This window comes from Electrophorus electricus, chromosome 19, assembly GCF_041902795.1.
Source record: "Electrophorus electricus isolate QZ-2024a chromosome 19, ASM4190279v1, whole genome shotgun sequence".
Lineage (NCBI taxonomy): Eukaryota > Metazoa > Chordata > Actinopteri > Gymnotiformes > Gymnotidae > Electrophorus > Electrophorus electricus.
The window spans coordinates 8,002,420-8,030,179 of NC_137515.1; the positions used below are offsets into that span (position 1 = coordinate 8,002,420).

The 27,760-nt window shown below is 42.3% G+C and overlaps 2 protein-coding genes across 12 annotated transcripts in view; one reads left to right on the plus strand and one right to left on the minus strand.

Moving 5' to 3' along the window:
• Positions 1-2,610: 2,610 nt before the first annotated feature.
• Positions 2,611-8,894, plus strand: il2rga (interleukin 2 receptor, gamma a). The gene is made up of 8 exons (XM_027006921.3): positions 2,611-3,144; positions 3,654-3,744; positions 3,828-4,006; positions 4,284-4,423; positions 4,557-4,731; positions 6,941-7,037; positions 7,180-7,261; positions 7,413-8,894. The coding sequence occupies exons 1-8, from the start codon at positions 3,078-3,080 to the stop codon at positions 7,656-7,658; spliced, it is 1,077 nt and encodes a 358-aa protein (XP_026862722.2). The 5' UTR covers positions 2,611-3,077; the 3' UTR covers positions 7,659-8,894.
• The window catches only part of ryr1a (ryanodine receptor 1a (skeletal)), a 63,202-nt gene continuing 43,530 nt past the window's right edge, over positions 8,089-27,760 (minus strand). For 6 of the 11 annotated variants that reach the window (XM_081702501.1, XM_081702499.1, XM_027006938.3 and 3 more), the window contains 26 exons: positions 24,305-24,404; positions 23,400-23,479; positions 23,233-23,309; positions 22,566-22,639; positions 21,940-21,957; positions 20,248-20,328; positions 19,722-19,810; positions 19,382-19,510; positions 18,929-19,033; positions 17,688-17,769; positions 16,081-17,384; positions 15,591-15,658; positions 15,103-15,280; positions 14,917-15,003; positions 14,465-14,716; positions 13,715-13,845; positions 13,452-13,494; positions 13,053-13,189; positions 12,786-12,846; positions 12,482-12,628; positions 11,897-12,031; positions 11,008-11,164; positions 10,075-10,139; positions 9,784-9,884; positions 9,638-9,689; positions 8,089-9,087 (listed from right to left, as the gene is read on the minus strand). In XM_081702501.1, coding sequence (XP_081558627.1) covers positions 8,992-9,087; positions 9,638-9,689; positions 9,784-9,884; positions 10,075-10,139; positions 11,008-11,164; positions 11,897-12,031; positions 12,482-12,628; positions 12,786-12,846; positions 13,053-13,189; positions 13,452-13,494; positions 13,715-13,845; positions 14,465-14,716; positions 14,917-15,003; positions 15,103-15,280; positions 15,591-15,658; positions 16,081-17,384; positions 17,688-17,769; positions 18,929-19,033; positions 19,382-19,510; positions 19,722-19,810; positions 20,248-20,328; positions 21,940-21,957; positions 22,566-22,639; positions 23,233-23,309; positions 23,400-23,479; positions 24,305-24,404 — 3,849 coding nt within the window. In that variant the 3' untranslated portion in view covers positions 8,089-8,991. The remainder of the gene's footprint in view (positions 9,088-9,637; positions 9,690-9,783; positions 9,885-10,074; positions 10,140-11,007; positions 11,165-11,896; positions 12,032-12,481; positions 12,629-12,785; positions 12,847-13,052; positions 13,190-13,451; positions 13,495-13,714; positions 13,846-14,464; positions 14,717-14,916; positions 15,004-15,102; positions 15,281-15,590; positions 15,659-16,080; positions 17,385-17,687; positions 17,770-18,928; positions 19,034-19,381; positions 19,511-19,721; positions 19,811-20,247; positions 20,329-21,939; positions 21,958-22,565; positions 22,640-23,232; positions 23,310-23,399; positions 23,480-24,304; positions 24,405-27,760) is intronic. The other 5 variants (XM_081702506.1, XM_081702502.1, XM_081702500.1 and 2 more) reach the window with 3 other exon arrangements.

Consider the following 27,760-nt stretch of genomic DNA (forward strand, 5'->3'; position numbering starts at 1 on the left):
ATGGAGATCTTACTTTATTCTGAGCTCAAAAGCTGCTTTGTTACAACAGCTGCTTTGACTTTGACTTTAGCTGTGCTCTCTACACTTCAAGTCTTAAATTCACCTTTAGCAGACTACAGTTTTGCCATGTGTAATAAACACCGCAAGCCTGTTCTGGAAACTAATGTCATTTCAGTTGAATTTAAAGTTTTTGTACTTACTCATGTCCTTCCTGTTTCCTGTATTGTGTGTTTCAGAAGCCCTGTAGCAGAGAGTGTGCTCCATGGTGTCCCTGTCCTCTTTAAAGATGGACTGTCCTCTCCATTATGCAGAGGACAAGCTTCCTGAGAGGCTAGCATGCACCCAGCTCTGCAATATTGTTATACACATATACCCAATGGTGGACAAACCTAGAGTATGTTTACTCTGTTGGGGTGTGTGCAGTGCTTAATGCCTTTTGTAAACTGTGAAACATTAATATTCATTTTTGAGCTTTTATTTGTTTGTATTTTCCTTATAAGCTAGTAGTTATTTTATGGCAAATCATATCACAAAACATTTTCACAATGTATGATGCAAAACCCTGATATTTAATTTTTGATAATATTTAATAATTTATTTTTACATTCCATATATTTTTACAAAAAGAAACTACTTAAGAAGAGGAACAGATAGGATTGGCATAACGGGCTAATATCTCATCAGCTACCTGTTAGTTTTAATTTGTTAATGTGACAGTACTTTTGCTTGTTTATAGGCCCTCTTTAATTATGTTTTAATAAAACGTCTGGAAGTTACATTTCCAGACATACCTGTGAAATCAGCAACAAAAAAAGAAGCTGTTTGTGATGTAATTGATGATAATTTGCTGAGATATCATCATATAATGCAGCACTGCTATAAGCCCTGGTCAGCTCTGGCTCTGTACTGGGAGCAGGTGTGAAGTGTGGGACCCTTTGTCTCTGATCACCTCCAGTCTGGCAGCGGTCCAGCTTCTTCTGTCTTCTCCCCCAGTGTAGATGTGCTGGCAGACGTTGAGTCAGTCATGACAGAGGTCATTTACATCTGAGCCAATTGATATTTTTGGGGTGGGGGGTGGGGGGGGATTTGGTGTTTGTGTGTTCTGTTCCCGTTAACTTCAGATCAAGCCGCAGTTACTCAGACAGTGACATGCCTGAAGAGGAAACGAGAGGCAAAAATATGTACAGACAAAGAGCCTCACAAAAATGCAATTACACACACACACACAAAGTCGTGTTTTACTATTCTTGTAGGGATCTTCCTTTGACATAATGATCTGTAGATAAATAATACTACACAAATACTTAACCCTAAATACAAGGAGCTCCCCACTAGTTCAGAAATACCAGATGTTCCTATCTTTGGTCCTCATGGAGATATATAAACATGCACACACAATCACACACACTGAGCACACAAACATACAGACAAACAAATGTAGCCCTTCTAAAGAACTCTTGTGCTCATGACAAAGCAAAACTAAGTAATAAAATGCACACACGTTTGCACACTCATATACAAATATACCAATATCAGTCAGAGATATAAAGATAATAACTGTGGCCATTATGATTGCTAATATAACACATACCTAAGTCTCTCTGTCACTCACACACACATACTGTTTACATCTTCAGTCTGTTGTCTTGACTGTGTTTGTGCAGCTTTGTATTGAGGTCCCAAAAGCTGGAGGAGGCAGGCTGTGTGGAGCAGAGTTGGAAGACGTCCCCAGGAATCCTTCCTTGCTGCTCCCGAACACACACACACACACACACACACACACACACACACACACACACACACACAGAGAGAGAGAGCTCTGTCAGAGTCTGAAACTATATCGTGTTATTTTCTCACTAGGGAGTTTCCACTATGCAGTGTACATAAGGAGAAGTTGATCATATGAGAGGCTGTTGGGATTTACTGAATTCAAGGTCTGACCATCTTGAGAGAGTAGCAGGGGGGTTTAAGCAGGGGAACTGTCTCTGTGGTACCCACAGAGATGCATGTACTCACCTCTTACTGATGGATCATGCCTTTAAGCTCTTGAACTCCAGGACTACTGTTCAGTTTTTAACCTTAAGATATATTATTAGAAACCACAATGAATGATTCAGTACCTAAAGTGAAACTAATATAAAAGTTGTGTAGTTACAAGCTTGAGGAACCGAAGTGTGGAACCACGTACAGTTAAAACATGTTAACCTCCCAAACCCCAATACGACTATTTGAAGCAGTAAAGAATGTATTTGCACCCAGCACTCGGCAAACTGAACATCTAGATTTATTTTTGGTATGTTTGGAATACCAAATGGGATGCGGGAAGGGCAAGAATTATGTAACATCTTACTACACAGGAAGCTGGTACCAGCGCCTTCACACTTGTACATCTGAATTATCAGATGAATGTTTAGTCGTGTTGTGAGTTGACTGCAGTTTGAGGACAGTGAGGTTAACATGGATGTTAGCTTTATTTATTTATTTTTTTTCATGTGTTAACAATTCTCTGGTAGTTTAAACATGACTGTAGAATAATTAATGAGTGTAGTTATGTTCTTGATGACTACCCAGATGCAGAAATGCAAATGATAATCCCACATTACCTAACAAGCATTAGAGAAGGTTGAGTCTGTACTAAAGACTTTTGTCATGACGTAATTGTAGCTGCTGTATAGAAACTCATAAAATAAACATAGATATAAACTCTAATATATGAACTGATGCTTAAATTTGTGTAGGCTAATATGTTTGTTGTTTGATGTACATGTGAACCATTAAACAGTTTCTTTGATATTTTAAATGTGACCAGAATTCACATTTTTCTGTTATCCTACCTGTCTTTGCACCTCTGTGGCTAAAGTAGAAGCTCACAGGAGGAAAACTAAAGCTGTATAACAAGCCAGGGCCCCATTGTGGGTAGCTAACAGGAAATCACACACACACACACACACACACACACACATATCCACCACGCACGCTCTCACTCACTCACACATATGCACACACATTCAGCTGCTGTAGTTCAGTAGGGGATAACGTAAAAACGTTTCACATCTAAAGACATATTTTTCTTAAACATGAGGTTAATGTTTTGTTTATTCCTCTTTTGGACTTGTCCCGGATCCGAATCTAAGATTCCTACTAGTGAGTTTGATTGCTTGTTAATTTTTATTTTTTGTGTTGCTGCTGTATAGTTCGCAATATTCTATATTCAGTGTTATACTAAATATTCAATGTGCTCTATTGTGATATGTTCCATTTAATTAAAATCAGAAAGAAAAACAATTATTACTTACAGTTATTATTTATAAATCAAATTTGTTTCAATATTTAATGTGGAGATGGGCTAACAGTGAACCACATTTTATGAAAGTGACTTTAAATTATTCCCTCCAAATCTTCCATGTAGATGTCTATACTGTTTGCTTAAGAATAAATACTGAAATGAACACTTCTGGTGTGAACTATAATTAGCTATTTTCACTGGCTGGTAATTTTGAACTACTAAAAAATGTTTTAAAAGTGTAAAAGTTTTCAAAATGATCACTTTTGATTTCTGAAAAAGACTTTAGTCATTGTAGGGCTGTACTGATTGGCCTGACATTTCAAACATAATGTAGCAACATGAACATCTGCCTTGGCATGTTACTCAGATATAAGGTGCCTCATCATAAATCTGGAGTATGTAAACTGCACATGGGATGAGGAAGGGATCCTCCAGGAAAACTACACATTCAGAAGCAGGTAATTAATGTATCTCTGCAGTATGGATAATACATGCCTGCTGGGATGGACATAAAGTGACATAGTTGTGTGTTCGATCTCAGGTTTGAGAAACATGCAGAAAAAGAATGTCCCACATATCTGAAGGCCAACAATGTCAATGTGGGCTGTATCCTGCCATACAGCGAAAAAGACATGCAAAGATTCGAAATCCTGCACGCTTGTGTATTCAGACATGACGGCAGTGTGGTTATAGATTACCACCATAAAATGACAAACATGGGTAAGACAGAGAAAGCAGTTTTTGACGCATAAGAATTTTATATTTTTCTTCGACAAGTTTAACCACTGACACTATTTGTTTCATTTACACAGTTATATTGTTGGACTTGATAGGATTGTGTTAGATTAAGGGCTTGTGACAAGGTTGAGAGGTTCTAGATGCAGCTCACCAGTGACTGACCTATAAATATTAGGGGGGGAAAAGGTTAAATGGTTGAATAAATGTCTTTATGGTCTGAAGAACCACTGACAGGAAGCTGTTCTCTCTGTGTTAATAGTGAAGCTGGACCCTCCATACAACCTCACAGTGAAATTTAGAGACCCAGAGCTCTGGCTGTACTGGAATACCAGCAGCAGGGCCAAGTCATCATGTAAAGAGAGTCAAGTTCGCTACAGGACTAATGGCAAAGAGTGGCGAGTAAGTAGCTCGGCTCAATCAGAGAAAAAAGACTTAGGAGCAGTAGTCCAGCCAAATGTTGTTGAGAACTAAATAAGCATTGGTTTCCAATTCTGTAAGCGTCAACACTTGCTATTTCATTGTTTCTCCTCAGACTCAACACATGAATATTGAGAGGAATTCCTTCAATGTGCCATATCCTAGTAATCGGAGCATGTATGAGTTCCAGGTCAGAGTTCGTATGTCTTCCAACTGTGGCCAGTCGAAAATTTGGAGTGAATGGAGCAATTTGTTGGGCTGGAGCTCCCAAAAGAACACCAATGACACAGGTACCAAACCCACAGTGCATCACATGCAGGTACAGAACCCACAGTGCATCTCACACACAGGTACAGAACCCACAGCGCATCACACACAGATACTGAACCCACAGTGCATCACACACAGATACTGAACCCACAGTGCATCACACACAGATACTGAACCCACAGTGCATCACACATAGGTACAGAACAAACAGTGCATCAGTGCATCACACACATGTACAGAACCCACACTGCGTCACACGCAGGTACAGAGCCAACAATGCATCCCACACAGGTACAAAAGCCACACTATGTCACACCCGGTACAGAAGTGACATTGTGTCACATGCAGGTACAGAAGCCACACTGCATCAAACACAGGTATAAAACCCACAGGGGCATCACACACCAGTACATATGCAGATATAGAACTCACACTGCTTCAGTGCCACAAGTACAGAACCCACAATGCATTAGACACAGGCAGAAAACTGACCCCTCTTCAGAGATATAGGTACAGCACCCACACTGCTTCAGTGATATAGATGTAGAAACCACACTGCATTATACCAAGGTACAGAACCCACACTGCGTTATACATAGTTACAGAACCCACGCTGCGTTATACAGGGTTACAGAACCCACACTGCTTTAAAGACAAAGGTACAGAACCCACACTGCGTTATACATGGGTCAGAGCCCACACTGCTTCATTGACATAGATACAGAACCTCAGTGTGTTTATACATATGTATAGAACTTACCCTGCATTGTACAATACTATATGACATTGGCACTTCTGATTATTACTGCAACTTCCATTGAGAACTCTGAGCAAATTTCAACTGTAGTTTATGCCCTAACACACATTTTCATTCAGTTTATTAATCTTAACTCTCCACCATAAAACTGTATTGAACACTGCAGTATTGCTCTCCAGTAATTCCACTTTGATAAGCATGTCCAGCTGGATCTTTGGACAACCAGGCACAGGTGTTGATGCACTCTATGGGGTCATTTCTGTTCAGTTCCTAGGACCCTCAATTAACTGAAAAAAGCTTCAGTAATTCACTCCCAAATATGAGTAGGAGGATTTTCACTACAATTACACCTTCAAACTGAAAGATGGTAATGCAGTAATTTTTCAATAAGATGTACATGTTGGTATGAACCAGTACATGCATGGCCAAGAGGTGCATGGTGAAATACATTTACAGCATTTAGCTGACGCTTTTATCCAGAGTGACTTACAATTGTGACTGAGTAAAACTTGACCAATTGAGGAGCACAACAGTGGCAACTTAGCAACGGTGGGCAATAGCTTGAACCAGCAACCTTCCGATTACAAGTCAAGTACCATAACCACTGGGCTACCACTGCACTATAAAATAGACAGATTTTTACAACATTCCAATGATTTCAGCCTTATCAACATTCTCATAGTTGAATAACAAATTTGGCATTACCCATCTTCTACTGGCATTATCCATATTCTACTGGTATTATCCATATTCTACTGAATAATTTAAGTGTAGCTGGCTAAAATGAGCAGGTGTTGTGAGATATGGTAAGTCACATGGTTGCAGCACTAGTTATAAAAACACACTCATCAAACATCTATGCATCTGTTTACCATGTACCTTTGAAAAAAAAAAAAAGTGTTAACAATATAGGTACTGCAGCAGGTTTAAGTGCCTGCACACTAGTCAACAAACAAGTCACTGGACCGAAGCTTAACAGGATAATTTTTGCTTTCATGTTTCAGACAAACTGGCAACACTGGAATATTTAAAAAAAACAAAGACTAAACAAAACATAGAGGGATTCAGATATGCACATAGTTGCAGACAGACGCTAATGTAAATTTTAAAAGGGTCAAATTAATGTGAAACCTGAACATGTAGAATAACACCAACTCCAAAAAACAAGATAGAGGAGCAGGTAGAACACGTGCAGCACTTCAAATAGAAACTGCTGTAAAGGCCCATAAACATACAATATGTGTATAGTGTTATCAAATGAATGCACTGAACACACAATTTTACAGTAGATTTAAAACTAATAGGCTGAAAAAAATGTTTTTATTATTAATTTTTTTTTTATCAGTAGTCAGCTACTGATAAAATTGCCAAATATTTGGTAGCATGTTGTATATGGTCCAAAGGCAAACTAGAACGGGTGCAAGTGAGGTGTGAGAGACTTAAGGACCCTGCGTTTCCTCTTCCTCCGTTAGTGACGCTGGCCACCTCTATGGCCATGATGACGGTGTACTTCGCAGGAGCGGCTGTGCTCCTCATCACTCTGTCCTGCCTGCTTATGCACAGTGAAAGGTTTGTGCTTCACTGCACTGAGCACTGATCCGAATCGCCCCCAACCATATAGTAACCTCATTTTCATCAAGAGTGTGAAACTCACCAATGCTGTCTTTGTTTATGTTAAAAGTGTAAACCTCACTGTCTCTGTCTTTGGCAGGTTAAGGGTAATTCTTGTTCCTGTAGTACCAAGTCCCAAAAACCTCGGCGATCTTATTGAGAGATATGATGGCAATGTAGAGGTAGTTTTTTCCTGTTTATATCATTTTATAGTTTCTTTTTTTTTTTCTTTGGATTGTTCACCCTCCATCAGATATGCTGCACTTCAGTGACTCTTAATCTGATCCTAGATCAGCCTGCTGATTCTTCTCATTTTTATCTCATTTCTTGCAGAATTGGCTCTGTATCTCCAAAGAACTGCAGGATGGTTTCAAGCCCAACTTCACAGAGCGTCCATGTCCAGTTCGTGAGTACCGCCTGGTGTCTCAGGCCTCCACTCACGGGTCTGACTCTGTCTTGAGCAGCCCAACTCTGGCCCCCGACTACCAGCTCATGCACAGCTACTCTGTCTCCACCCTTCCGGTCTCCAGGGAAACCACACAGGCCCCGCCCCCTGCCACCACCCGTACGGGACAGTAAAACTGCAGCCTGGAGGCATTTAGCAAAAGCACACCACCCATTTAATTTGTAAAACACAGTTCATCAGGACCTACACATGGCCAGACAATGCTTCGTTACAGGACATGTTTGGGCCTGGAGGAACAGTTTTATTTTCATGTGTTTGTGATATTAGACAGTAGGAGAGCTAGAGAGTCACTAACAGTGGAGAGATTCATTATCCATGATCCAATTTTTTATATTTGTAAATGCATACAAATATATTGATATTTTAAGGTGTTTTGTCTAATTTGCAGAATAGAAGCATATCTAGATTTCCTGCTAAGTGAAAGCAAGTGATAAATTTTGAGCTACATTTATTGTCTGTGTGATAATGGTCTTATAGCACTGTGTGTATATCTGCTTGGTATGGCAACCTTATCACACTTATTGACTCGGCTACCTTATTGCATTATTTGTTTGTTTGTTTGTTTGTGTGTGTGTGTGTGTGTGTGTGTGTGTGTGTGTGTGTGGGGTGTGTGTGTGTGTGTGTGTGTGTGTGTGTGTGTGTGTGTGTGTGTGGTGAGTGTTTCCTGTGTGGCACAGCTACCTTATTGCACTGTGTGGGAGAGATGATAAAGATGTACAGTCTGAGTGTTACATTACTATATGATTCAACATGAAAACTTATGTGAAATGTAATGCAATTATAATTCTTTGAAAGTGATGGTTAGTATTTAGAAGTTCAGGAAGATATCTTTCAGTATTCGATATATTTGATTTTTAAAATAGTTCTTTTGTGATTAATCAAAAAAAAATGTAAAAAAAAATGAAGCTCTGAAACATTTATACTATAATTGAAAACATCATCTGCGGATTTCATGTTAATGTCTGTACAGATGTTACTAATTGCAAAGTCCTAAAACATGTTTTTATATAATTCTGAACATGCTGATGGACATTACTTTGCCATAAATTATGCATCTTTTCCAACATGCGTATTAATCGGTAATAATTTCGGTGTCAATAAAAAGTTAATATCAGACATCCAATGTTTCAGGTATCCATGATGTTTCACTGAAGGGAAAAAAATGTAAATAAACTATCTAAACTTTCATGCTTCTGAATTACCAGAGTCACAGCAGGAAATGCAGTTAATGCCTGCCATCTACTGGCTAATCATTAATCATTTGACAATAGTAATAATATAGTCATTTTAAATCTGTATGTTAAAATTTGAAGCATCTTAGTAAGTTATTAAATTTTATTCTAAACATTTACCAGTGTCTGTCTGTGTGTGTGTGTGTGTGTGTGTGTGTGTGTGTGTGTGTATTTGCTGATTATGTGTGCTATTGTGGGAATGAAGCCCTTATCCCTAGCCCAGCTGGTCCTCATATTGTTTTCGAAAGCAGTCACCAGCAGGAAAGAAATCCCAGCAGCGTTCTTGGTACATTTTCCACACGAACGACTCCTGCCACAGGAAACAAGAACCCGCCAAAAACTCAGTTCAGTCTATTCAACACAGATCAACACATCTCAATCTACAGATCACACAACACACGTCTCCAGCTACACATCATACAGCACACGTCTCCAGCTACACATCATACAGCACACGTCTCCAGCTACACATCATACAGCACACGTCTCCAGCTACACATCATACAGCACACGTCTCCAGCTACACATCATACAGCACACGTCTCCAGCTACACATCATACAGCACACGTCTCCAGCTACACATCATACAGCACACGTTTCCAGCTACACATCATACAGCACACGTTTCCAGCTACACAACACACAACCACAAATATTTTGCACATCAAATTATTCATATGTGTGCTGATTTAAGAGGTCTCCAAAGATCGGTAAGAATCACATCGCAAGTTCAATTAATCCCGCTAGCCAATCCCACTCAACCAGAACTCTCTTGGTAACAGTGTTTTTATAGCAGTCTTTGGTCATGAGCAGGGATGAGACTTTTGCATGATACATGTCTGACCTCTGAGCTCCTCACCTGACCTGTGTGCTCAGTCTCATCCTTGTTTATGAGGTACATCAGGAAGAACCTGGAATGGAGACATCAAATACTTACACAGATGAGTCTTTACATGAGTGTGTGTGAGAATGTGTGTGCATCTCTAGAAGGAACGAATTACTCACAAGTAATTGGCCAAGTTGTGTTCCTCTAAAGTGTGGGTCTCAAAACCATGTGGAGTTGTATCGAAGTAATCGCTCCCTATCCCACATATAAAGCATTTGGTCTGGGAAGAGATTCCAGAAGCATTACTTACATGTTGACACTGAACAGTACACTGAATCCATTTTCAACAATTCCAGGAAGGATATCAGGTCCTTAAAGAACCTGTAAATCTGATTAATATTAAGGCACAGGTCCTTGCAGTGATTGGGCCCCTCTGAGATCAGGGGCAGCATTAGCACTGAACCTTTTACCTCCATGTCTTCTTTCACTTGTTCTTGCTGGTCTCTCAGCTCACCAAAAGCATCAATGATCAGACCTTAAGGGGAGGGGAGCAATACTTAATACTATACACACGCAGCATAACACTCTACAGCTTTACAGGCACAGCATAACACTACAGCTTTACAGGCGCTGGTGAACTACACTCTACAGCTTTACAGGCGCTGCGTAACATTCTACAGCTTTACAGGCGCAGCGTAACACTCTACAGCTTTACAGGCGCAGTGTAACACTCTACAGCTTTACAGGTGCAACGTTACACACTACAGATTTACAGGTGCGGCTTAACACTCCACAGCTTTACAGGTGTGTCTTAACACTATATGGCTTAACGCTATATGGCTTTACAGCTGAGGCTTAACACTATATGGCTTTCCAGGTTTCACTTTACACTCTGCAGCTTTACAGTTTCATCTTAACACTACAGATTTATATGTGCCACTTAAACGTATCTCCTTATCCCTTCCTACCACTATTCTGTAATTTCAGTTGTGCCCTGCAACTTCCTTTGCATTGTTCAATCATTATTATCCAAAATGAAATGAAACAAAAAGGGCCTAAGTAAGTGAACGATGTCTCGACCTGAATGATGTGAATGAGAGAATGAGGTCTTATCCTGCATGATGTGAATGAGTGAATGAACACTTACCCTGGGTGATGTGAATGACTGAATGCAGTCTCACCCTGGATGATGCAAATAAGTGAATGAAGTCTCACCCTGGGTGATGCGAATGAGTGAATGACCCCTTACCCTGGGTGATGTGAATGCAGTCTCACCCTGGGTGATGTGAATGCAGTCTCACCCTGGGTGATGTGAATGAGTGAATGCAGTCTCACCCTGGGTGATGTGAATGAGTGAATGCAGTCTCACCCTGGATGATGCGAATGAGTGAATGCAGTCTCACCCTGGATGATGGCCAGCAGAATGACGATGACAAAGAAGAAGAAGGTGATGTCAAAGACGACCCGATAGAGCTCATACTCATCACCTGCTGGATCCTCAATCTCATCACCAATCCCTCCACCAGCTCGCACTCCCACATACATGTGAAACAAATAGCACTAAGCCCCAAAACAAATGAGAGACGTTCAGAATCTTGTAATAAACAGCAAAATAAAACAATGATCAATAAACATGTAAATACATTTTTTGGCTGATTTCAAGATGGAATTCGATTCAGTTTGGCATGAGGCATTGTATACTAATGTTTTACAAAATGGTGTAGGGAGTAAAATCTATAACATTATTAAATTGATGTATTGTTAAACAATATTGATATACCCATTTCAATCTGGTGCAAATTGTTATTATTTGATAGTCTAATATAGCCTATGCATTCTTTGGAAGTGAGGTACAGGGTGACTCAGTCATAATACTACACCAGACGGTAGTGATGTATGGGGTCATTCTGCACAATCTGCCCTCCATTAAACACCACACACTTTCGGATTATACACACAAAACCCGAGTCCCGATTCTCAAAACCTTGGGGGAGTTTCTCACAAACCTACAGCCCTTGACTTGCTCACTGGGGCCTTGGCCTCAGACATGTGTAATGCTGCTTTGTGACAACAGCTGTTGTAAAAGGTCCTATATAAATCAATTCGACTTACTTTAATCACTTACATCTTCTATTAAAAACCAAAATCTAAGCCAATATTTCAATTCTGTGAGAAGAGGACAGGGGACAGGGCTGATGGCGTGTGAAGTGGTCAGACCCTCTGAAGCCTGGGCTCTCTGCCGCTGCGAGTTGATGCAATGCAGTGTCTCATGTGACCACTGTGTTGTCTCACCGTCATCATGTCATCGCATTTCATGTCTGGCTCGTCCTCGTCCTCGCTCTTGTTGTAGAACTTGCGGAAGAAGTTGAAGGCCACCACAGTGTAGAGGTACACCACCACTGCCAGCAAGCCCACCGTCATCATCAGCTGCCACGCGTGCGTGCACACACACACACACACACACACACACACACACACGCACACACACGCACGCACACACACGCACGCACGCACACGCACACGCACGTACATACACACACGTACAAGCCCACATATGTGCACAACCATGCAGGCATGCATGTACATACACACACACACACACACACACACACACACACACACACACACACGCACGCACGCATCCACGCACACGCACACACACGTACATACACACACGTACAAGCCCACATATGTGCACAACCATGCAGGCATGCATGTACATACACACACACACACACACACACACACACACACACACACACACACACACACAGGAATAAACCGCTGAACATTACATCAAGTATCCAACATTATAAAAAGACAGGGAGTGTTGTGGTTGGCAGTGGGCTGTTTCCTGCACAGATCAGTGTGTTATACCTGTTTCCCATTGTGTGTGACAGAAGACAGAATGGTGCGTAGCGTCTTCACACCCATGGCAATGTCCAGCAGGTGACATGCAAAGAAGAAACGGTTGTAGTGGCCAAGCAGAGACATCACAGTGTACCAGACCAGGTAGAGGAAAGTCTAGAGGACCAAGCATAGGCTGCATTAGCACATGCTTCCTGTACGGACTTCCTGAACCACAAACACGTCTGCTAGAGGAAGAGGCCAAGGGCCTGAGTAGTACAGCACAGCTAGGTTACACAAGGACAGTAACAGTGTGATACTCCATCATTCTTACATTGTCTGTGAATACAACTCCAAATTTCCAGATCTGATATTTGATATCGATTGCTGTGATCCTGAAACAGTGAAAAGAAGAAGATAAATATTTGATGCATATCATCCAGTAGTGGCAGATACAAGATTAGTAACAAAGTTATCAGAGAAGACACACTGTAATAATCAAGAGATTTTCTAGTTCTAATTTAAAGGATCAGTATGTAAAAAGCAGCAGCTGTGCATGGTACATTGTAGATGTGAACATTTTCCACTAGGGGGGCGATACCAGGCCAATAGGGAGTTGTCCGGTTCCTCCGTTTTCTTATAGTTCTGCTGTTTGCTAAAATCCAGTGAGGCCACATCCATTCCCAGTAACTCAGCAATCCTCTCTCGACCGTAAATGTCACCATATTTATCCAGGACCTGGCAAACAGCAGCACCAGTATTTCAAATGTGCGGAGCTCTGAAGATTAGATCTGATCCTGCTCGTATGTGCTACGTTATATACCATCCTAGAGTGATCATATATTACATACCATCCTATCCCTACAACCTATGTTATACGTGAGCTGGCTCCTATAATCTTAGATATATACTACCCTAGCCCTGTAATCTGTACAATCCAGTTTCATAATCTGTGATATAATCCTACAATGTGTTTTCCATGGTACTTTATCTCACTCACCTTTCGTTTGACAAACTTATCCCAGTAGTTGTTTGGGTAGGATCTAAAATACAGAAAACTGTATTATACTATACAATTTAAAATTATAGTTTATATATATATATATATATATATATATATATATATATATATATATATATATATATATATATATATATATATATTATAAGGTTGGTGTATGTGTGTGTGTGTGTGTGTGTGTGAGAGAGAGAGAGAGAGAGAGAGAGAGAGAGAGAGCTCTGTGTAAGAGTGTGTAAGCTCACGGGGTGTTTAGCACCAGTCTGTCCCATTGCCCTTTGATATCATCATCTTCAGGCTGTTCGGTGATGTAAAGTCCAGCAAACTCCAGCTTCCTTGCCAGCTCTTTCTCCCTCTTAAAGATCACCAAGGGGATCTACCACACACACACATGCGCACACACACAGAAAAACATTTACATTTATGGCTCATTTAGCTGGCACTTTTATCCAAAGCAACTTACACTTATGACTGAGTACAACTCAAGCAAAAGGCTTTGCTCAGGGGCCCAACAGTGGCAGCTTGGCGGTGGTGGGGCTTGTATTGGCAACCTTCTGATTACAAGTCAAGCACCTTAACCACTGTGCTAGCACTGCCCCTCACAAGCATGCAGAAAAACACATGCATGTGTACATTTTAGGGCATACAGATCTATGTGCTTTCCAAGCTATTTGGAATGGTTCATAAAAACCACAAATATTTTGGCGTAGTGGAGTGTGTTTAAGAGTGCTTGAGAGTAGCATAATGTGGTAAGGGGAGTGTAGCATGTGTGTGCTTCAGAGGACTGTAATGTCCTTTAGAGGACTGGGACTGTAGTGTCCTTAAGAGGAGTGTACTACAGTTTTTAGGAGTGGTTTAGTGTGCTTTATAGGAGTGTAGAGTGCTTCAGAGGGGTATAGTGTGCTTTAAAGGAGTGTAGTGTGCTTCAGAGGGGTATAATGTGCTTTAAAGGAGTGTAGTGTGCTTCAGCAGGGTGTAGTGTAATTAGGTTAAACCTTGAGGCAGTAGTAGCCAATAATACAGATAAAGGAGATGATGGTGTGGATCACAGACAGGAAGACTAGAGTTGGCTGCATGTAGCCGGTACTCTCCTCCAGAAAGTAATACACAGGGCCTTCCTCATCATTTTCATCACCACCAACATCTGCTGCTCCAAGCCCATCCATGTCTTCTCCATTGCTGTCAAAAGAACCATCAAACACCCCAGAGCCCTGAAACTCATCATCTCCTGGAGGGCTGTCCGACACCTGAGGAAAGCCAGAGGCATGGGCTCTAATTTACACTTCCCTTACGACAGTCTACATAATGTATTTAACACTGTACAGACAAATGTTTGTATTCACACTACGATGTGGAGTTATTTTCAAATTTACATCTGGAGATGAAGGATTTGTAACATGGAAACAAAATAAACCAGTTAGTGAAGGTTCTAAAAAACATCACAGACCCTATAGAAAAGCAGAATGAAGTTGAGAGCAAAAGCCAGAAACAAGGCCAGAAACCGAAGGTTGTAGAAGTTACGAGACAGATAGTTCTGTGGATGACAAAAAAAGAAACCAAATAAACCAAAGGCAAAATTAAAAGCTAAAACCCAAGAACAGAACTCAGAGTCTGAATTTTGTATTGCTCCAACCATGAACTTATTTCTTTGAATGTCCAGCTCGTTCCAGAGGTCAAATCTTGCTTTCATGGCTGGTTTCTTCTCTTTCTTTTCCTTCTTAGCCTTGCTGGCTTTCACCACCTGCTCCTTCTCCTGGGGCTCCTCAACCTTCACCTCACTCTCCTTTTCCGCCTTCTCAACATTTTCAGTGCTGACGGAGCAAGAACAACCAAAGCATGAGCAAAACTATTTGCTTAATCTTTTGCCTCATTATGCTACAAAACCAGTGTATAGTGCTGATTATGCAGAGGAACTTAAATAGACTGACAGAGCCTTTCCTGCTCTTAGAGAATTAGTGTCCCACAAGCTTGGCTCTCAGCCCTGGTGTTAATACATCTCATCCAGCTAATAACATTACTGGAGCAACTGACATGTTAGATGGGACAAAATTCTATAGCACGTTTACGGATGAGAGTTGTAAAGCAGAAGCGCACACACTGCAGGTGTGAAGATCCACTCACTCGGCCTTCTCTGGTTCAGGAGGAGCCACATCTACAGTAGCCTTCTCAGCTCCTGCCTCTTCTGGCTGCTAGAATGCATGCATTATTGCACACACAGTTAGAGAATTGTCACACACACACACACACACACACACACACACACACACACACACTAATGAAGGACATTTGAGTCTGGCAGTTCAGTCTGGTTTAGAACAGACCTTCAGCAGAACTGGCTAAAAAACAACCTGACTCATAACAATTAAAAACTCCTCAGGGTCTTCTCTGGTATGATTTACAACATATGATTTAAATCCATGGCCAAAAACATTATTTTCATCCTAAGGCACAAGGTCAAGTTTTATCTAAGACTTTCAAAGGTTTAGTTGACCTAGTGCTTGCATCCAAAGCAATCAACAACAGATAAGCCTACAGATCACTATCCAGCACTGCTGTATACTGCTGTGAGGAAGTACAGCATATATAGCCCAGTCCCCCCATAATGTCATACCATTTTCCTCTTGGTTAGAGGAGATCCTTCTGGAGTTGGGGGATCCACTGGAGTAGTGTCTCCCATATCTCCCAGACCACCAGGGGTATCGATCCCAGGGATTTTGCCCACATCTTGCTCTGTGCTGTCCTCGTCCTCTTCCTCCCCTCCCGTTGCCTCCATGGGATCCGACACTCCTCCAGCATCCAGCTCCTCACCACCCCCTGATTCTCCAGGCAGGTCTCCGTGCACCTCATCCTGGGTGGGGTCAGGCATGCTGGCCAGGATCTCAGTCACAGTGATGTTCTTGGCCCCCTCCACTAAACCTCCTCCAAACAGAGTATGCCACATGAGCAGGAAGAAACCCTTACACACACTGTAAATGAAGTGGAAAATTCCCAACAGGATTGTCCAGAGGAAGACAGCAATGCCCACAGTGATCTCTTTTAAGGTCATCTTCCGGAGCCTGCGATACTGCCTGCGCAGGTTACGGAAGGTGAACATTTCCAGGAAGCTGAACATGCTGTTCAGGAAGTCAGCAAAGGCCGAGCTGGATTCTGGTTGGCTGTTTTCCACGCCTCCCTCTTCGTCTGCCCTTTGTCCTCCTCCCTCCCCTCCTTCGTCTCCTTCCTCATCATCCTCCTCTTTCTCTTCCTCTTCCTGCTCTGAGATCTCAGAGGCGATCTTCATCTCAAAGATGGTGTCCTCACAAAAGTTCACAAAGAGCTCCATTTTTTCTGACTCGCCGCCTTCGTTGACAACATCAAAGATGAACTGCCGCTTGGACTCACGGACCTGAGGCATCTCCCACTGTCGGCGGTTCACCTCGCTGATCTCGAAGTAGATTCGCTCAATCTTCCTGCTCATTCCCATGATCTCGATGCGGCCCAGGAATGGTCGGAAGTAGTTCAGGACACTCTCCGCCTGTCCCAGGAAGTTTTGCAGCCGCATATCATGAGGTACATGCTCAGAGAGGTTTGTTAGCAGCACAGCAATGTTAAAGCCAATGTCCTTGGCTGGCTCCTGGAAACGGTTGGCAAACTCCTCATAGTTGATCATCTCATTCTCGTCTGCCTCAGAGCAGGACAGCAGGAACTGGATCTCTGAGGGGGTGTACTGCTTCTGGGTGTCCATGGCCTTTTGGAAGTCCTTCTTGGAGATCAGACCTCTGGGGTCAGTCACATAGTCACGGAATGCACCAGAGGCAACAATATCTTTTAGTTTGAGGAACATGTCAAAGAACTTGAGGATCATCTCAACATTGCTGGAAGACTCCACCAGCATATCTACCATCTGACGAGCTATTGTGCCATTCACAACATTACCTGGGGAACACATACCAGCAAAAAGATTATAAGGAATCCCAAAGTACAAATAACTGGCTTCATCAAATACCTGGATTGAGATTTATCCTGTGTTTAGACTACAATATAATTTATTGGTTATTTTTCAACATGCAAAATGAATCTATTCATCATCTAAAATCCTAAATTCAAAACTAAATCTACATAGTAATGGTGACTATTAGAATCCAAATCAGTCTTAACACCAGTAAATCAGATCACCCTTCACACTGGGGGTATTCTGTCTCTTAGCAGAAGCCCTGCTTTGACCGTGTTGATACTGACCCTCCAACAGAGAGAGCAGCATAACCACCATGTCTTTCTGCAGGTCCAAGAGTTCTTTCAGCAAGTCAATCTGACTCGAATCCTGACACAACACAAATGGAAAATTACTTTTACCTGCACTAACCAAGAGGAGGATTTGTATTAATCAATTGAATTACTTCAGAACCAAAAAAATGTCACATTCCAAAGGATTTATGTAGGGAATGTAAGAAAAGTTTAGTTAATAAGTAATTTAATAAAGGCAATTAAGTTCATTGCTTTTCTTTCATTCATCTAAGGAGCAGCTAATCAAAAGTCACTATAATTAGCACTTTTACTGAATGTGCTGGGTTATATGTATTACATAGAAAGCACTACATTTGGCACCAGATTTGTGTTTTTAAAAACACATTAGCTATCTACAAATATACAGAATCATACATTTACAGCATTAAACAGGCACTGTTCATTCTTTTTAAAAATAAATATGTACAACAGTATGTTCGTTCCATGGTAATCAAACCCATGATCTGCTCTACCTGGTGATCCACAAAACAAGATACAAAAAACATATTACTTAATAAGAAATATCCTTGTATACACCAATCAACCATAACCTGCCGAATATATAGTATAGGTCTTGATTCTGCCCCCTGCCAGGATGTCACAATACTTCTGAAGGTCTCCTCTGGTGTCTGGCACTTGTTAGCAGCAGAGCCTGTAAGTCTGCACCAATGTTTAGGTAGGTGGTACATGTCATAACATCCACATAAATGCTAGAACCTAGGTTTTCCCAGTCAAACATTGCCCAGAGCATCACACTCCCACCAACAGCTTCCCATAACTTATCCGGGTGCCATCGCTTCTTCAGGTAAACAGTGCAGTCAGCATAGGCACTCTAACCGATCTGCACCGACAGGAAGTAAACTGTGATGCACTGCGTGTTCTCACCAAGTCATCTACCCATCACAGTCTGGCCTTGGTCAGATTTACTCGGATATTTATGCTCGTCCATTTCTCCAGCTTCCAAACATCAATTTCAAGAACAGACTGTTCACTTCCTGCCTAATATATCCCACCCCTTGACAGGTGCCACTGTAATAAGATAATCAATGTTATACACGTCACCTCTCAGTGGTTTTAATGTTGTGGGTGAATGGTGTATACTTTTAGATAGGTTAGCCATGTAAGAGTCATTTCTATTGCTGTGTGTGCACAGCACTGCTGTACAGGTATAAATGACCTGATGTGGTGTTGCACACCTGGGCCAGTTTCATCATCATATGAGCAAAGACATGTAGGAAGCCCACTATAGCGTCCCAGAGTCTGCTGTGGGCCAGTGACTGCTGGTTACCTGTGCAGGGGCCCTGGGGAAAAGAGACACAGTTACATGCACAACTAAACAATTCACTCAGTGCTATCAGACAATCACTCAAAGGTGTTGGTTCATTGGTTTGCTCATTTGTTTTTGCTTGTTTGTTTTTGCTTGCTTGTTTGCTTAATAAAATTAACTGCCCAAAATTGTATGAAGACGTCAGAGTGGGAAGTAGAAACCACTGTGGCTTTAATGAACAATATGCTTAATGGAAAAACTAGGATTTAAATAAGTAAATTAGTAAATTATTTAAAACAAAGTAAATGATTCCTGTGAATGTGTTTCATCAAGTGCACCATTAGATATATTGTTGTATAAATCACTAATAGCTCAGCTTTACCTGGATGTATTCTGTCAGGGAGTTGAACACCTGCTTGGCTACAGTCATGGCCTTGGAGAAGTTCCTCTTACCAGGCTCGTCTATGATCTCTTTGCCAGAATAATACCAGTAGAAATCGCTGATGGATTCCTGAACATAAATAATCAGGGATTCATGTTTTAACTTCCCTCAAATATGACAGTCTGAAGTTTTGTGTCTAATTTGTTGGACTTGTGGTAGGGGAGGGGGGGTCCCTGCTATGTACTGGACAAATTTCACCTATTCCACTGTTTGCACACACATTTGACTTTACTCCACACATACTACAAAAGTGCATTTGTAAAGGGCTAAACGTGTGAACCTGTAGCCGCAGCAGGTAGTCTACGGTGCAGATGATGATGTTGATGGTGGTTGTGCTTCCAATCTGGGTTCTCAGGTAGTTCTGGAAGTCTGTAGAAACAGAACCCTGAGTCACACAGCAGAGAATTCTGGGACATGACCACATTAGTCTCATTGTTACCCTATTCCTCTCAGAGCTGCCAAAACTGGACCAGCTCTGGGATACAATAGGTGCCAATTAAATCTAGTCAGCTAAGTCTTAGGCCTAGACCACACTAAAATAGGTAAAGTGGAAAATGCATCTGTTTTACCCATTCAGCTACACTAAAATGGAATTTTCCACCACTGAAAACACATCTTTTCAAATCCGCTCTCCAAAGTGGGTAATCCATAAAACAGCTTTGGCAGTGTCGTGTGGATAAGGGAAAAACGTAGCTTCTAGAAAAAGGCTGGATGGCAGAAACAATAAATGTGTGAATGTGGAGGGCATTTGTAAAAATGTGAGAGCATTAGTGCACTGTGGTGTGATGGAGCAGGGTGTCACCCACCATTATTATGGCCCTCGCACACCAACTGCAAGAAGCGGAACAGGTCACAGGTGAACTCGTCGTCTGCCATTACTTTCTCACCTAAAGCAGGACGAGGGCAGCGAGAGCCTGTCAGACTCAGCATTTAAACACCTCAGCCAGACTTGCTGAGAGAGTGTCTACAGCGAGACAGTAACAGGATCTGATAAAGTGAGTTTCTACAGCGAGGCAGTAACACAGTGCGACTGAAAGAGAGAGAAACGTATAGGCAGAGACTGACAGAGAGAACAAGTATTCAACTGCCACTGTATGAGTATGTGAGCCAATCTGTGCCCCAATTCTGTGTTAGTATAGCCTGAATCTTAATGACTCTACAGAGCCCTAGGCAGCCGCAGGCTGAGGGAAGCAGAGAGAACTAGAACAGCTCATCCAGAAGCATGCTAACATGCTAACAGCCTACTGATCCATTCTCTGTTAGCCTGTTTGCCTTGTTCTGGATGACTCTCCCTCTTTTTACACAGCAGGAACAAAAAAGAACATAGTAACAATAGCACACAGGACAACTCACACACCTGAACAGGCTCAGCAAGCATTTACAGACACTTCTCTCTCTCTTGCACGCGCGCGCGTGCACACACACACACACACACACACAGACACACAGATAAATGCATGCACACACATGCATACATAGACACAAAGACCCATACCCTCGCAGACATATACACACAGACACATGCGCAGGCATGCACATGCACACACAGAGACAGATATATTAGACATACAGAAGACAAATATATTTCTAAACACGTATATAAGAACACACATATCATCACACAGACAATGGATTCCACTGACACAGGAAGGAGAGTGATGGATATTGATCCAAGTGTCAAACCTCACTTAGACACACACATAAGGGTCAGCGTGCACCACTACCGAACTCCTAAACTCAGGTGTGTGTCAATAGGGACCAATAGGATCAATGTAACAGGTTTGATGTAACAGGTGGAGTGACCATGATTAGGGATGGAATGCAAATGAGCGCTCCAGGAAAGATGAGACTGGATATTTCTCTGTGTGATGAATTAGTTCTTATTCTTGCCATGTAATGCCATGTTATGACAGAAATGTACATTGTTAGAGTCCAATCTGCTTCAGGACATGGAAAAATATCACAAAATTGAAACAGTTTGCAGGTCAATCAATAAGATTTGTGATGTTATGCTTTTCATTACAACGAGGGTGTAACGTCCTCTCCTAGTGTCTCAGCCAGTGACACCATGCGGGCATCGTTCTGGAACTGGGTCTGAGGGAGCACAGGTTTCATCAGCTTCAGACAAATGCTGAGATTCAGGTAAACGCATAAAGTGTCTTCATAAGAAATGTCACTGCGCCAAGGACAAACATACAAAAGGACATAAAGGAGTACAAGCTAATGAACTTGGGCGTGACGATGCACACTTCAGAGTTTTGGAGTTACAGCAGGAGACACTCAAGGGAAAAACACTTTTTACTCTCATTGTATGTGGGTGTGTGTGTGTAAACATTTATGAAAATAATTTGAGAGTTGAAAGTTTTTTTCCCTGAGTGACATTAACTTCCAAAACAAAAACCGAGAATGATAAATGAGTTAGTGAAGGTAGAGAGACAGCAGGAGAGACAGAGGCAGGAGAGAGAGAGAAACGGAGGCGGGACAGAGGCATTATTTACCGCGTTCAAGCTTCATGTCTGAGGCCCAAGTAGGGGGATGGGGAGGAGAAGGAGGGATGGAGAGAACGTGGGATGGAGAAAGAGGGGTGATAGAGGGAGGGAGGGAGGGAGGGAGGGAGGGGAGGTTGTGATGGGAAAGGGAGGGATGAGAAAGGAAGAGAGAGAAGTGAGGTGATGGAGAGAAGGGCTGTAGATGACTGGGAGTAAAGACTGAATTATTACCACAGTTTCACAATCAATATCAGTTCAACTGCTAGCACGCACACATGCACGCACACACACACGCATGTACACACACATACACACACACGTACACACACTCACACGAGTCACCCACTCATATGCTCTGTATGGTCTGCAGGGGGGTTCAGTGTCCCATGTGTTCTGCAGGGGGGTTCAGTGTCCCGTGTGTTCTGCAGGGGGGTTCAGTGTCCCGTGTGTTCTGCAGGGGGGTTCAGTGTCCCGTGTGTTCTGCAGGGGGGTTCAGTGTCCCGTGTGTTCTGCAGGGGGGTTCAGTGTCCCGTGTGTTCTGCAGGGGGGTTCAGTGTCCCGTGTGTTCTGCAGGGGGGTTCAGTGTCCCGTGTGTTTTGGTATCATTGTAATATCAGAAGAGAAGCTTGACATACTTGTCCCCTCCTCAGACACCATGCCCAAACCTTCAGCCTTGTTCTGCCTCTCAAAGGCATTCAGGTCCAGGACACTGTAAAACCACAAGTACACACAATCCATTACTCACCTAACACACACATGCGTGCACGTGCACGCACACACACACACACACACACACACACACACACACACACACACACACACACACACACACACACACACACACACACACACACACACACACACACACACACACACACACACACACACACACACACACACACACACACACACACTGCCCCTTACCTAACATGTACACACGCAGGCATGCACATGCATACACACAGCCCCTTACTTATCTAACACACACACACACACACACACACACAGCCCTTTACTTACCTAATACACACACACACACACACCTAACATACACACACACACGCGCACACACACACACCTAACATACAGCCCCTTAATGACCAAACATTACAGCCTGAGTTTGCTGCTTTACAAAAGCACTGTAAAGACATAAGACTGTACAACACCTTCATACCTGCAGGTCTGCATGAGAGTCTGCAAGCACTGTAAAGACATAAGACTGTACAACACCTTCATACCTGCAGGTCTGCATGAGAGTCTGCAAGCACTGTAAAGACATAAGACTGTACAACACCTTCATACCTGCAGGTCTGCATGAGAGTCTGCAAGCTCACAAAGAAGCCCACGTCCTTTTTGTCCTTCAGATACTCCAGCATTTTCTACCAAGGGATAGCGAGGGGCAGCTTAAAATAATACCAGTCCAGCGAGTACAGACAGAAGGTGAGTGAATGAGAACGAGTAATACAAACCCGCTGGACTTCGCTGTTTCCACCATTCAGAATAGAGATGCCAAGCTTGAGAGTGGAGCACACCATCCAGCCCTTTTCACCTGGGAGAACAGAGAAGCTCCATGGTTTGAATCTGTTGTTTGTTTGTTTGTTTGTTTTTGTCTGACCTATCTTGGAGAACCGAATCCTTCATCTCAATTTCCGAAAGCTGAAAATATGGACAAGGGGGAAGCGTTAAGTAATTTGAAATTAAGCATGACAGGTGGAGTCAAGTCAAATGTATTTATATTGTGCTTGTCACAACACGTCACAATGCAGTTTTATTGTCTGGGTCCAGATCCCTAAAGAGCAAACCAGTGGTGACAGTGGCAAGGAAAAACTCCCTGAGAGGATTAAGGAAGAAACCTTGAGAGGACCAAGACTCAAGAGGGAACCCGCTCTCCTTGGGCGGAGACAATGTACGACCTCAGACACCTTTTAAGAAACACTACCCATGTGCCTACACCAGCTGGCTACTCTATTAGGTACACCAATAACCAAGGTGCATTTAATAACAGTATTAAAAAACTACAGACTGTAGTATGTCTGGTGTCCATCATGCACTATTTATCACTCTTTGTGTTGCGTTATCAGACACAGTGTTGTTGGTATGAATGTATCAGACCCAGCAGTGTTGCTGATATGAATGCATCAGACCCAGTAGTGTTGCTGGGTTTTTTACGTGTATCAGTGTCTGTGTTGGGTTGAGAGTGGGTCCACCACCCAAACACATCCAGCCAACAGCAGCCCTGTAGGCAGACTGACCACCTATGAAGGACTAGACGATGGAGGACAAAAACACATATGTGGTGTGGGGGAGGAGTTGGGGTACTGGCTTTCCTTGGGGGCAGGTTGGGATGCTCTTGGTGCGGAGTGAGGACACGTACCCTTGCAGGCACTGATCATCTGTAAGACCATCTCTGCAGCTCCACGGTTATGTAGGCGGGACTGCTGGTAGAGCAGCCTCTGTTTCTCCATCTCCTTCTCCTGGAAAGAGAGATCTGATGAGCCCAGCAACTCTCACACACACACACACACACACACACACACACACACACTCACTCCTTCTCACACACACATACAATATTACACACAAATATACATACAATCTCTCTCACATGCGCACACACAGGCACACACACAGATGCACTTCTCTCTGGTCCTGGTTCTCCATGGGTAACACGGCAAGCACGATGCTATCATCCTCTCAGTCCAAGTTCTTTAGGAGGGCTGCTGGGATATTTACTCTACGGTATCCATTAGCACATGTGCTGTAGAACATAGCCTGTTTCCTGTCTCTCTTCCCAAAGCCTCACTGCAGTCATCCCTCGGATGCATTTTAGGTCAAGCTTGCACGAATCCACACAGCTCAGTAAGGACTCAACTTTATTGCCTCTTTCTTCATCCCTTCCTATGGTGGGTCTCTCTCCTCTGCATCACACTCTCACCCCGAAACATTATTTATTTATGGAGATGTTATTATACATCCTGAACTGTGGAAAACCTACAGGTGTTCCAGATCTACACATGATGCACAGCTACAGGTATTCCAGATCTACAGCTTTTCCAGACCTATAAGTGTTCCAGATCTACACATGATGCACAGCTACAGGTATTCTAGATCTACAGCTTTTCCGGACCTATAAGTGTTCCAGATCTACACGTGTTGCACAGCTACAGGTATTCCAGATCTACAGCTTTTCCAGACCTATAAGTGTTCCAGATCTACACATGATGCACAGCTACAGGTATTCTAGATCTACAGCTTTTCTGGACCTATAAGTGTTCCAGATCTACACATGTTGCACAGCTACAGGTGTTCCACAGTTACAGGTGCTCCACAGTTACAGGTGTGGGTCTGTCACTACAGATGTTGTACAATGCAGTTAAATGCTTAGGTAAGTGCTTCTATGTGCATATTATAGAGCATTGTCTCCAGCACCCTTTACAGCTTTTATTCAGTTGATGTACCATTATCATTTTCCACAACATGTGTATAACAAAACTGCAACAATAAAACTTTTTATAAAAAGGCATAATGTCAACATTAAAAGTTCTGCAGAACACTTTACAGAGAGGTTCTATAACATTTTAATAACTCTGGTCTGGATATTATTAAATGTTGATGACTTTCATCAAAAAAGCATGCATATTCAGTAAAACAAAATATTTCAAAAATTAAATAAAATATCCTAGAATTAAATATGCACTTACATTTGTCCTCCCTCCCACGCCCTCCCACATGTGCCTGGCATATTTCATTCTAAACAACCCCCCACCCCCCTGGTGGTGTGAGTGAATGCATGTTTTCCACTTACCAAATCAGTCTGTCTGTTGAGTTAAATATGTGGGGCTTCACTGAGCTGTGCATTCCTGATGTGGCCATGTGTGTGTGTGTCTGTGTGTGTGTGTGTACACACAATCAGGCTGTCACTATAGGCTATATGTCAGTAACTAAGGTTATGAAAGGCAGGCAGTACACAGTACAGCTGAGGCCTGAATATGACCTTTACACATGATCAGGCAGAAACAGAGACCAACATATAGATTAAAGACTAATATATAGATTACCAGTACTGCTCTAACAGGGTTAAAGAGCGACACAGATTACCAGTACTGCTCTAACAGGGTTAAAGAGCGACACAGATTACCAGTACTGCTCTAACAGGGTTAAAGAACGACATACAGATTACCAGTACTGCTCTAACAGGGTTAAAGAGCGACACAGATTACCAGTACTGCTCTAACAGGGTTAAAGAGCGACATACAAATTACCAGTACTGCTCTAACAGGGTTAAAGAGCGACATACAGATTACCAGTACTGCTCTAACAGGGTTAAAGAGCGACATACAGATTACCAGTACTGCTCTAACAGGGTTAAAGAGCGACACAGATTACCAGTACTGCTCTAACAGGGTTAAAGAGCGACACAGATTACCAGTACTGCTCTAACAGGGTTAAAGAGCGACATACAGATTGTAGTACTGCTTTGTTGGGGTGTAAGAGCAACAGCAGGAGAAAAAAAGCAAAATGCATTCACATTACAGCCCAGGCACACCGTTTAAACCACTAACATTAACTACTGAACTCTCAAGAGAAAATTTGATTTATTCAAGAGAAAATTAAGTTAATTTCTGAAGGTACAGAATGGCTTCACTGTGTGAGATGTCATGTGAAATAACACTAAATGTAAAGATTAAATCAAAGTGGATCAAGGAGGGACACACTTCCAGCTCCCAGTAGACACATTTCCAGATCAGCTGGGTTGGAGTGGGAACGTTCTCAGCGGTAGGTGAAAGCTTGGAGGACGGCAAGACACTCACTACACAGCACCATTAAAACCATTAACAACATTACAACCACACTACACACAGCCAGATTATCAGGACACTCATTACACAGCACCATTAAAACCATTAACAACATTACAACCACACTACACACAGACAAATCATCAGGACACTCACTACACAGCACCATTACAACCACACTACACACAGACAAATCATCAGGACACTCACTACACAGCACCATTAAAACCACACTACACACAGACAAATCATCAGGACACTCACTACACAGCACCATTAAAACCACACTACACACAGCCAGATTATCAGGACACTCACTACACAGCACCGTTAAAACCATTAACAACATTACAACCACACTACACACAGCCAGATTATCAGGACACTCACTACACAGCACCATTAAAACCATTAACAACATTACAACCACACTACACACAGACAAATCATCAGGACACTCACTACACAGCACCATTACAACCACACTACACACAGACAAATCATCAGGACACTCACTACACAGCACCATTAAAACCACACTACACACAGACAAATCATCAGGACACTCACTACACAGCACCATTAAAACCACACTACACACAGCCAGATTATGAGGACACTCACTACACAGCACCGTTAAAACCATTAACAACATTACAACCACACTACACACAGACAAATCATCAGGACACTCACTACACAGCACCATTAAAACCACTAACAACATTAAAACCACACTACAAACAGCCATATGATCAGGACACTCACTACACAGCACCATTAAAACCATTAACAACATTAAAACCACACTACACACAGACAAATCATCAGGACACTCACTACACAGCACCATTAAAACCATTAACAACATTACAACCACACTACACACAGACAAATCATCAGGACACTCACTACACAGCACCGTTAAAACCATTAACAACATTACAATCACACTACACACAGTCAGATCATCAGGACACTCACTACACAGCACCGTTAAAACCATTAACAGCATTACAATCACACTACAC

What these genes read in the sequence shown, in the direction of transcription:
- il2rga (XM_027006921.3), top strand. Translation starts at nt 3,078, where the DNA reads ATGAGGTTAATGTTTTGTTTATTCCTCTTTTGGACTTGTCCCGGATCC. An exon ending in CGAATCTAAGATTCCTACTA is followed by an intron (nt 3,145 to 3,653) that starts GTGAGTTTGATT and finishes CATGTTACTCAG; the next exon opens with ATATAAGGTGCCTCATCATA. An exon ending in AAAGAACACCAATGACACAG is followed by an intron (nt 4,732 to 6,940) that starts GTACCAAACCCA and finishes TTCCTCCGTTAG; the next exon opens with TGACGCTGGCCACCTCTATG.